The 10588-nt window shown below is 43.7% G+C and overlaps 1 protein-coding gene across 5 annotated transcripts in view; it reads left to right on the top strand.

The window, feature by feature from the left end:
* Positions 1 to 2275: 2275 nt before the first annotated feature.
* The window catches only part of SRPK2 (SRSF protein kinase 2), a 299803-nt gene continuing 291490 nt past the window's right edge, over positions 2276 to 10588 (top strand). For 2 of the 5 annotated variants that reach the window (XM_055283557.1, XM_055283547.1), the window contains exon 1: positions 2276 to 2459. In XM_055283557.1, coding sequence (XP_055139532.1) covers positions 2389 to 2459 — 71 coding nt within the window. In that variant the 5' untranslated portion in view covers positions 2276 to 2388. The remainder of the gene's footprint in view (positions 2460 to 10588) is intronic. The other 3 variants (XM_055283554.2, XM_063641595.1, XM_055283553.2) reach the window with 3 other exon arrangements.

Raw genomic sequence — 10588 nt, 5'->3', positions numbered from 1 at the left:
TTGAGGTCAGGAGTTTGAGACAAGCCTGGCCAACATGGTGAAACGACGTCTCTACTAACAATACAAAAATTAGCTAGGCGTGGTGGTGCATGCCTGTAATTCCAGCTACTCGGGAGGCTGAGGCAGGAGAATCGCTTGAAACTGGGAGGCGGAAGTTGCAGTGAGCCAAGATGTGGCCACTGCACTCCAGCCTGGATGACAAGAGCGAAACTTTGTCTCAAAAACAAAACAAAACAACACATAAACAAATGTGGCCACAACTCCCCCCTCACAAAGCTGATAATAGAACGGTGGGTTTGGGGCTGAGATAGTAGTTTAATAAATAATGTGAAGATATTTTAAAAATATGGCATATTCATACAATGAAATACTATAAAACAATGAAAAGATTGTACAGACAACACATGGGTGAGGCTCACAAACAAAATGTTGAAAAAAACCAGTCAGATACAAGAGTAATTAGTGTAGGTTTCCATTTCCATAAAATTTAAAAGCAGGCAGCATGAATCTGTGGGGATAGGAATTAGAATATAGGTTATCTTGGTAGGGGCAGTGACTGAGGAGAGAGGAGGGGGACTTTTGGGATACTGGTAATATGCAATTGTCTTTTTTTTTTTTTTTAGACGGAGTATCGCTCTTGTTCCCCAAGCCGGAGTGCAGTGGCACCATCTCCACTCCCCGCAACCTCCACTTCCCAGATTCAAGCAATTCTCCTGCCTCAGCCTCCTGGTAGCTAGGATTACAGACGCGTGCCGCTATGCTCAGCTAAATTTTGTATTTTTAGTAGAGATGGGGTTTCGCCATGTTGGCCAGGCTGGTCTCGAACTCCTGGCCTCAGGTGATCTGCCCGCCTCGGCCTCCCAAAGTGCTGGGATTACAGATGTGAGCCACCGTGCCCAACCTATTTTTTTTATTTTTAATTTTTTGAGATGGAGTCTTACTCTGTGGCTCAGTCTGGAGTGCAGTGGCACCATCTCGGCTCACCACAATCTCCGCCTCCCGGTTCAAGTGATTCTTCTGCCTCAGCCTCCTGAGTAGTTGGGATTACAGGTGCCTGTCACCACGCCCGGCTAATTTTTGTATTTTTAGTAGAGATGGGGTTTTGCCATGTTGGCCAGGCTGGTCTCGAACTTCTGACCTCAAGTGATCTGCCTGCCCGGGCCTCACCAAAGTGCTGGGGGAGGCAGAGTTTGCAGTGGGCCGAGATGGTGCCACTACACTCCAGCGTGGGCAACAGAGGGTCCCAAAATAAAAAAAAATAAATAAATTTTTTTACATTGAATCTCTTTCATTAGTTACAATAAAATGGAAAGCAAATTCTTTTTTTTTTTCTTTTAAGACGGAGTCTCACTCTGTCTCCTAGGCTGGAGAGCAGTGGCACGATCTCCGCTCACTGCAAGCTCCGCCTCCGGGGTTCATGCCATTCTCCTGCCTCAGCCTCCCTAGTAGCTGGGACTACAGGCGCCTGCCACCACGCCCGGCTAATTTTTTGTATTTTTAGTAGAGACGGGGTTTCACCGTGTTAGCCAGGATGGTGTCGATCTCCTGACCTCGTGATCCGCCAGTCTCGGCCTCCCAAAGTGCTAGGATTACAGGTGTGAGCCACCGCGCCTGGCCAGAAAGCAAATTCTTATACTCAGAGAGCTCAGGCATTTGAAAAGTGAGTATTATATCATAGCTATATCCATGTTCTAAAACTTGGAAGAAATGGAGCCCAGGGTGTTAAACTTAGCACAGATTATGGCCAGATCTTCTAATCTATTTGATTATGTGCTGGCATATTAGACAATATTCTAAATTTTAATACAGCCCCAGGTAAATCTTTAGGCATCATTTTTGAACTGGCTTATGTAAGAGTCTCCTATACTATTTTATTTATAACAAACTTGTCACTATTGGTGATTTTCTCTAGACAATCCAGTCCCTGTTCCTTTTTCTTTTGTCTGAATGTTGAACTGAAAATTCCCTTTGATATCTACTGCTTAAATAAATAGCAGAATAAGAGCCTCTGAGGATTCTCACTTGAAATCAGAGGCATTTAAAGGAAAGAAGGAATGACCCCTTGTGGTGATTTTAAAATAAGTCCAGCATTCTTTGATAATCCTCCCTTCCAGAAGGGGACTTAATTCCCCTCCTTTAAGCATGTGCTGTACTTATTTCTTATGATTAGAATGTGGCAGAAATGATGGATTGTGACTTCTGAGGGTAGGTCATAAAAGGCATTGAAGTTTCTCCCTTGTTATCTCTTGGATCATTCACTCTGGGGGAAGCCAGCCACTCAAGCAGTCCTATGAAGGGGTCCATGCAGTGAAGAAATGAAGCCTCTGCAACAGCCATGCAAGTGAATTATCTTGGTAACAGGTCTTTCAGCCTCCATCAAGCCTTCAGATGACTGCAGCCTCAAGTGACATCTTGACTCACCAGCTAAACTGCTCCCAAGTTGCTGGACCACAAAAACCGTGAGTTATGAAATGTTTATTTTTTTAAGCTACTAAATTTGGGAGAAATTTGTTATACAGCAATAGATAAATAACACATTGCTTAACATGGCACGTATATATGATCAGCTAATATTTATTGAATGCTTATATACTTCTCTAAGTGTTTCATGTGAACTAAGTCATTTAATCCTCCAAACAGACATGCTTAGGTACTTCTCCAAGTATTTTATGGGAACTAACTCATTAAATCCTCACAACAAATTTACAGGGTAGGTAATATTACTATCTACATTTTGCAGATCAGGCAATTAAGGCACAGAGAGACTAACTTGCTCAAGCTGACCCAGGTAAATAATGGCAGAACTAGCCCTTGAACTCTGGCAGTCTGGCTCTGCCACTCTCTTCTATGTTACACTATTATGATGGTGCTATTGCCACTGAGAAGTACACTATAGTGAAACAACAAAAGACAGGTTTAACCTTCATAATTGAATGGGCAGATTAGATATAAATAAACTTTAAAGAATTTAAAAGCCTTGGAGGTGCTTTTAAAAGGAGGCTTGGGCCAGCCTGGCCAACATGGTGAAACCCTAAAATTTTATTCTCTACTCAAAATACAAAAATTAGCTAGGCGTGGTGGCACATGCCTGTAATCCCAGCTACTCGGGAGGCTGAGGCAGGAGAATCGCTTGAACCTGGGAGGTGGAGGTTCCAGTGAACTGAGATTGCGCCATTGCACTCCAGCCTGAGCTTCAAGAGCGAAACTCCGTCTCAAAAAAAAAAAAAAGGAGCCTGGGTTTTCATCCATTAACGGCCCCAAGATGGGTGATATGACTTCTCATCTTTTTCCAATTCTATGACATATGAAATATACCTTGTAAGATGCAACATGATTTAGTGGCTCCACTTGGAAATATCATAATCCAATTGGTTTTACAACATTCTTTTCATTTTCTATTACATTTGGGAAAAATTAATATTATGTGGACATTTTGAGTTTCATTGTAACAGATTGGGGAAAAATACATGTGTACTGCCTTTTTCACTTATTTTGGACTGCTATGGAGACCAAAATATATCCAGTTTTGTAAATATTTAATACTTCTCCTTATTAATTATAATATTTGCATAACTAATTTCATTTATGCATAATAAATATGGTCGAATAAAAAAGTTTAAATCATCGTCATTACATTATTTATCTTAAAAATTCCTTTAAAACTGGTTGGGCGTGGTGGTTCACACCTGTAATCCCAGCACTTCCGGAGGCGGAAGTGAGTGGGTCACTTGAGGTCAGGAGTTCAAGACCAGCCTGGCCAACATGGTGAAACCCCGTCTCTACTAAAAACACACACAAAAAATTAGCAGGGCATGGTGGTAGGCGCCTGTAATCCCAGCTACTCGGAAGGCTGAGGCAGGAGAATCTCTTGAACCCATGAGGCGGAGGTTGCAGTGAGCTCAGATGGTGCCATTGTACTCCGGCCTGGGTGATAGAGTGAGACTCAGTCTCCAAAAGAAAAAAAATTACTTAAAAATGTCACTCTAGGCCAGATGTGGTGGCTCACACCTGTAATCCCAGCACTTTGGGAGGCTGAGGCAGGTGGATAACAAGGTGAGGAGTTCGAGACCAGCCTTGCCAATATGGTGAAATCCCGTCTCTAATACAAATACAAAAATTACCCGGGCATGGTGGTGTGTGCCTATAGTCCCCACTACTCAGGAGGCTGAGGCAGGAGTATTGTTTGAACCTGGGAGGCGGAGGTTGCAGTGAGGCGAGATCATGCCACTGCATTTCAGCCTGGGCAACAGAATGAGACTACATCTCAAAAAAAAAAAAAAAAGTCACTCTAGGGGGCTGGGCGTGGGAGCTCATGCCTGTAATCCCAGCACTTTGATAGGCCGAGGCGGGTGGATCACGATGTCAAAAGATCGAGACCATCCTGGCCAACATGGTGAAACCACGTCTCTACTAAAAATACAAAAATTAGCTGGGTATGGTGGCGTGTACCTGTAGTCCCAGCTACTTGGGAAGCTGAGGCAGGAGAATTGCTTGTACCTGGGAGGCGGAAGTTGTAGTGAGCCAAGATCGCGCCATTGCACTCTAGCCTGGGCAACAAGAAGGAAACTCCATCTCAAAAAAACAAAATAAGTAAAACTAATAATTTAAAAAAGCATCCACTAAAAATAAAAAAATAAAAAATAAAATGTCACTCTATATTGTGATGCATTTCTGAAGAAATACTTAATTTCAAAGTCAACAGAGACTAGGTTTATAATTCTCTTCCTTCCTTCCTTCCTCCCTCCCTCCATTTCTTTCTCTCTTTCTCTTTCTTTCTTTCTCTCTTTCCTCTCCTCTCCTCCTCCTCCTCCTCTTCCTTCTCCCCCTCCCCCTCCTCCTCCTCCTCTTCTTCTTCTTCCTCTTCTTCTTTCTCTCTCTCTCCCTCCCTCCCTTTCTTTCTTTCAAGACGGAGTGTCACTCTGTCTCCCAGGCTGGAGTGCAGTGGCGCAATCTCAGCTCACTGCAAGCTTTGCCTCCCAGGTTCACACCATTCTCCTGCCTCAGCCTTCCAAGTAGCTGGGACTACAGGCACCTGCCACCACGCCCAGCTAATTTTTTGGATTTTTAGTAGAGATGAGATTTCACCGTGTTGGCCAGGATGTTCTCTATCTCCTGACCTCGTGATCCACCTGCCTCTGCCTCCCAAAGTGCTGGGATTACAGGCATGAGCCACCACGCCTGGCTATCATTTATCATTTAATTTATCTTTTTAAGATGTACGGTCTCATTGTTCAGGCTGGGCTCAACTACTGGAGTCAACTACTGGACTGAAGCTGACAGGACAGGTGAGTGCCTCTGTGCCCCACTTACCATTCTTTCTAAAAGCTACTAGCTGGGCGTGGTGGCTCATGCCTGTAATCCCAGCACTTTGAGAGGTCGAGGCAGGCAGATCACCTGAGGTCGGGAGTTCGAGACCAGCCTGTCCAACACAGAGAAACCCTGTCTCTACTAAAAATACAAAATTAGCCAGGTGTGGTGGCGCATGCCTGTAATCCCAGCTACTTGGAATGCTGAGGCAGGAAAATTGCTTGAACCTGGGAGGCGGAGGTTGCGGTGAGCCGAGATCATGTTATTGCACTCCAGCCTGAGCAACAAGAGTGAAACTGTGTCTCAAAAAAATAAATAAATAAAAATAATTTTAAAAAAGCATCACTATAGTACGTGTAAAGCTAATTGATAATTAATTTGGTATACTTTAATTCAATAAATTCAAAGCAATTCATAAATATCTGGTTTGCAAAGATAGTTTTCTTTTAATTTATAGAAGTAAAAAGGACTGGCAAGATAGGTTGAAGTTCTTTTTTTTTTTTTTTTATGTGAGACAGTCTTGCTCTGTCGCCCAAGCTGGAATGTGCAGTGGTGCAATCTCGGCTCACTGCAACTTCTGCCTCCCAAGTTCAAGCAATTCTCCCACCTCAGCCTCCTGAGTGGCTGGGATTACAGGGGTGCACAACCATGCCCCACTAATTTTTGTATTTTTAGTAGAGACGGGGTTTCACCATGTTGTCCAGGCTGGTCTGGAACTCCTGACCTCAGGTGATTCACCCACCTCGGCCTCCCAAAGTGCTGGGATTACAGGCATGAGCCACTGTGCCCAGCCAGCTTTAAGTTCTTCAATTCAGTGTTACCTTCTTGGTGAGGCCTTCTTGAACCATACTCCCAACAGGTTGTTGATTTTTTTTGCTTTCAGTTTTTTTTTAAATGTATTTTTTAGTTGATAGAGGTGGGTGGAGGTCTCACTATGTTCCCCAGGTTAGTCTTGAACTCCTGGGCTCAAGCAATCCTCTTGCTTTGGACTTTCAAAGTGCTAGAGTTACAGGTGTGAACCACTCCATCCAGTCACTTTCTGTTTTTTTTTTTTTTGAGATGGAGTCTTGCTCTGTTGCCCAGGCCGGAGGGCAGTGGCAAGATCTTGGCTACTACAACCTCCACCTCCTAGGTTCAAGCGATTCTCCTCCCTCAGCCTCCTGAGCAGCTGGGATTACAGGCATGTGCCGCCACGCCCAGCTAATTTTTGTATTTTTAGTAGAGATGGGGTTTCACCTTGTTGGCCAGGATGGTCAGTCTCGATCTCCCAATCTCATGTCCCGCCCACCTTGACCTCCCAAAGTGCTGGGATTACAGGCGTAAGCCACCGCGCCCGGCTGTTTTGTTTTGTTTTTAAATAAAAATGATCACCATCTAGTAAACATAATATATATTTCACATATTTATGTTGTTTATTTTGGGTTTTCTGGCAGTGGAATGTAAGTTCCTTGAGGGCAGGAACATTTTTGTGTGCTTTGTTCACTGCTATAGAATCAGTGTCTACAATAATACTTGCTACTTAATAGGTATTTGATAAGTATTTGTTGAAAATTGAATGCAAAAATCCAACAAACAGATTGGTGATGTATCTCCCAGCTGTTTTTAAGAATTACTACTATTGGAGATTTATCTTATTTGAATATCTAACTGATCTATGAAGACTAGTATTAGTACATGTTGTTATCACTTTCCAGATGTTGTAATTAAGTAACTTGCTCAAGGTCATGCAGAAATTAAGTAGCAGAAATGGGTTTTAATGTTAGGCTAGGTGAAAGACTCTGGCCACAAATTGGCCAGGCGCGGTGGCTCACGCCTGTAATCCCAGCACTTTGGGAGGCTGAGGCAGGCAGATCATGAGGTCAGGAGTTTGAGACCAGCCTGGCCAACATGGTGAAACCCCATCTCTCCTAAAAATACAAAAATCAGCTGCGTGTGGTGGTGCGCACCTTCAGTCCCAGCTACTTGGGAGGCTGAGGCAGAAGAATCGCCTGAACCCGGGAGGCGGAGGTTGCGGTGAGCTGAGATCATGCCACTGCACTCCAGCCTGGGCAACAGAACGAGGCTCCGTCTCAAAAAAAAAAAAAAGAAAAGAAAAGAAAGTCTCTGGCCACAAAAGGCCACATATTGTATGATTCCATTTACATGAACTGTGCAGAACAGGCAAGCCTATAGAGACAGGAAGTACATTAGTGGCTGCCTAGGCCTAATGCAGGGGAAAGTTGGAGGAAATGGGGAGTGTCTGCTAATCTGTATGGAGTTCTTTTTGGGGGGAACAATTTTTTTTTTTTTGAGACAGTGTCTTGCTCTATTGCTCAGGTTGGAGTGCAGCAGCGGGATCATAGTTCACTATAACCTCCCTAACCTTGAACTCCTGGGCTCAAGTGATCCTCCTACTTTAGCCTCCCAAAGTGCTGGAATTATGAATGAGAGCCACCACATCTGGCGCAGAAATATTTTAAAATTAGATCGTGGTAGTGGTTGCACAACGCTGTGAACATGCTAAAAACCATTGAATTCTATATTTTAAAATGGCTGAATTGTATATTATGTGAGTTATATCTCAATAAAGCCTTTTTAAAAATAATAAAAAGGCCGAATGTGGTGGCTCATGTCCATAGAGTGAGACCCTGTCTTCTGAAAACAACAAAAAAATAGTGACAGTAATTTTTGTCAATATTGATACCAAAAACAAAAAACAAGCCAGAAACAAAGAAAGAAAAAGGCAGAGGAGCAGGAGGGGGCAAACAAACAAACAAACAAACAAACAAAAAAACCAGAGGGAGAAATAAAAGCTCATCCTTACGTGGTGGTGCACGCCTGTAATCCCAGCAGTTTGGGAGGCCAAGGTGCACGGATCACCTGAGGTCAGGAGTTTGAGACCAGCCTAGCCAACATGGTGAAACCCCATCTCCACTAAAAATACAAAAATTAGGCCAGATGCGGTGGCTCAAGCCTGCAATCCCAGCACTTTTGGGAGGCTGAGGCAGGCAGATCACTTGAGGTCAAGAGTTTGAGACCAGCCTGGCTAACATGGTGAAACCTAGTCTCTACTAAAAATACAAAAAAATTAGCCGGGAGTGGTGGCGGGTGCCTGTAATCCCAGCTACTCGGGAGGCTGAGGCAGGAGAATTGTTTGAACCTGGGAGGCAGAGGTTGCAATGAGCGGAGATCACACCACTGCACTCCAGCCTCGGCGATGGAGCAAGACCCTCTCTCAAAAAAAAAAGAAAAAAAGAATATCACTTAAGTCTGGGTATAGTGGTTCACACCTGTAATCCCAGCACTTAGGGAGGCAGAGGCAGGTGGATCACTTGAGGCCAAGAGTTTGAGACCAGCCTGGCCAACATGGTGAAAACCCGTGTCTACTAAAAATACAAATGGTGTGAGTCTGTAGTCCCAGCTATTTGGGAGGCTGAGGTGGGAAAATCACTCGAACCCGGGAGGTGGAGGTTACAGTGAGCTGAGATCACACCACTGCACTCCAGCCTGGGCAACAGAGCAAGATGCCCATCTCAAAAAAAAAAAAAAGAAGAAAAGAAAAAAGAATGTGTCACTTAACATAGATGGAATGATAAGATTATAAAATCACTGTTCTACAACCAGTGTGGTAATAGTTTTTTTTTTTTTTTTTTTTTTGAGATGGAGTCTCGCTCTGTCGCCCAGGATGGAGTGCAGTGGCGAGATCTCGGCACACTGCAAGCTCTGCCTCCCGGGTTCACGCCATTCTCCTGCCTCAGCCTCCAAAGTAACTGGGACTACAGGCGCCCGCCACCACACCCGGCTAATTTTTTTGTATTCTTAGTAGAGACGGGGTTTCACCGTGTGAGCCAGGATGGTCTCGATCTCCTGACCTCGTGATCTGCCTGTCTTGGCCTCCCAAAGTGCTGGGATTACAGGCTTGAGCCACCGCGCCTGGCCAGTAATAGTTGATTTAGGCAAGAATCATCAATGGATGCCAACCCATTGAGATATTGTCAGGGAAGAGATATTCACACAGTTTCAAAGTATCACCCCACACAAGTAACTTTGTTGTTTTGTTTTGAAGTGAAATTCACATTAGATGAAAGAAACCACTTTAAAGAGAACAATTCAGTGGCTTTTAGTATATTAGCAATGTTGTGCCACCATCACCTCTATCTAGCACCAAAACATTTTCATCACACCAAAATAAAACTTGGTACCCATTAAGCAGTTGCTCCCTCCTTCTCCCACCCCCCAACTCCCGGCAACCACCAATCTGCTTTCTGTAGATTTGCCTATTCTGGATATCTCATATAAATGGAATCATACAATATGTGACATTTTGTGTCTGGCTGCTTTTAGCATAATGTTTTTGATGTTCATCCACATTGTAGCATGTGTCAGTACTAAATTCTTTTTATGGCCAAAAAAAATTCCAGTGTATGTATATAACACAATTTGTTTATCCATTCATTTATGGATGACCATTTAAGTTTTCTCCACCTTTTGGCTATGATAGCGCTGCTATGAACACTCATGTACAAAGATTTGTTTGAGTATCTGTTTTCAGTCCTTGTGCATATATACCTAGGAGTGGAATTGCTGTTAATTCTATAATTAGCTTTCTGAGAAGCCAACAGACTATTTCCATAATAACTGCACCATTTTACATTCCCACCAGAAATGTAGGAGGGTTTCAATGTTTCCAACATATGAGGGTTCCAAAATCCCCACCAACACTTATTTTCCATTAACATTTTTTTTTGAGGTGGGGTCTCACTCTATTGCCCAGGCTAGGGTGCAGTGGTGCGATCATAGTTCACTGCAGCTGCCAACTCCTGGACTCAGATGATCCTCCAGCCTTAGCCTCTCAAAATGCTGAGATTACACTTGTGAGACATCACGGCTGGCCTTATTTTCCATTACAAAAATTTTTAGCCGGACTCAGTGGCTCATGCCTGTAATCCCAGCACTTTGGTAAGCCGAGGAAGGTGGATCACCTGAGGTCGGGAGTTCGATACCATCCTGACCAACGTGGAGAAACCCCATCTTTACTAAAAATACAAAATTAGCCAGGCGTGGTAGCGCATGCCTGTAATCCCAGCTACTCGGAGGGTTGGTGCAGGAGAATAGCTTGAACCTGGGAGGCAGAGGTTGCGGTGAGCTGAGATCGTGCCATTGCACTGCAGCCTGGGCAACAAGAGCGAAACTCCATCTCAAAAAATAAATAAATAAATACATAATAAATAAATAAATTTTATAGTCATCCTAGTAGGTGTGAAGTAGTAGCTCATTATAGTATTGCTTTGTATTTTCCTAA

The sequence above is a fragment of the Symphalangus syndactylus genome, chromosome 6 (assembly GCF_028878055.3).
Source record: "Symphalangus syndactylus isolate Jambi chromosome 6, NHGRI_mSymSyn1-v2.1_pri, whole genome shotgun sequence".
Taxonomy (NCBI): Eukaryota; Metazoa; Chordata; class Mammalia; order Primates; family Hylobatidae; genus Symphalangus; species Symphalangus syndactylus.
Note: the sequence above shows the minus strand (reverse complement) of the source record. Positions and strands in the feature narration are given on the sequence as shown.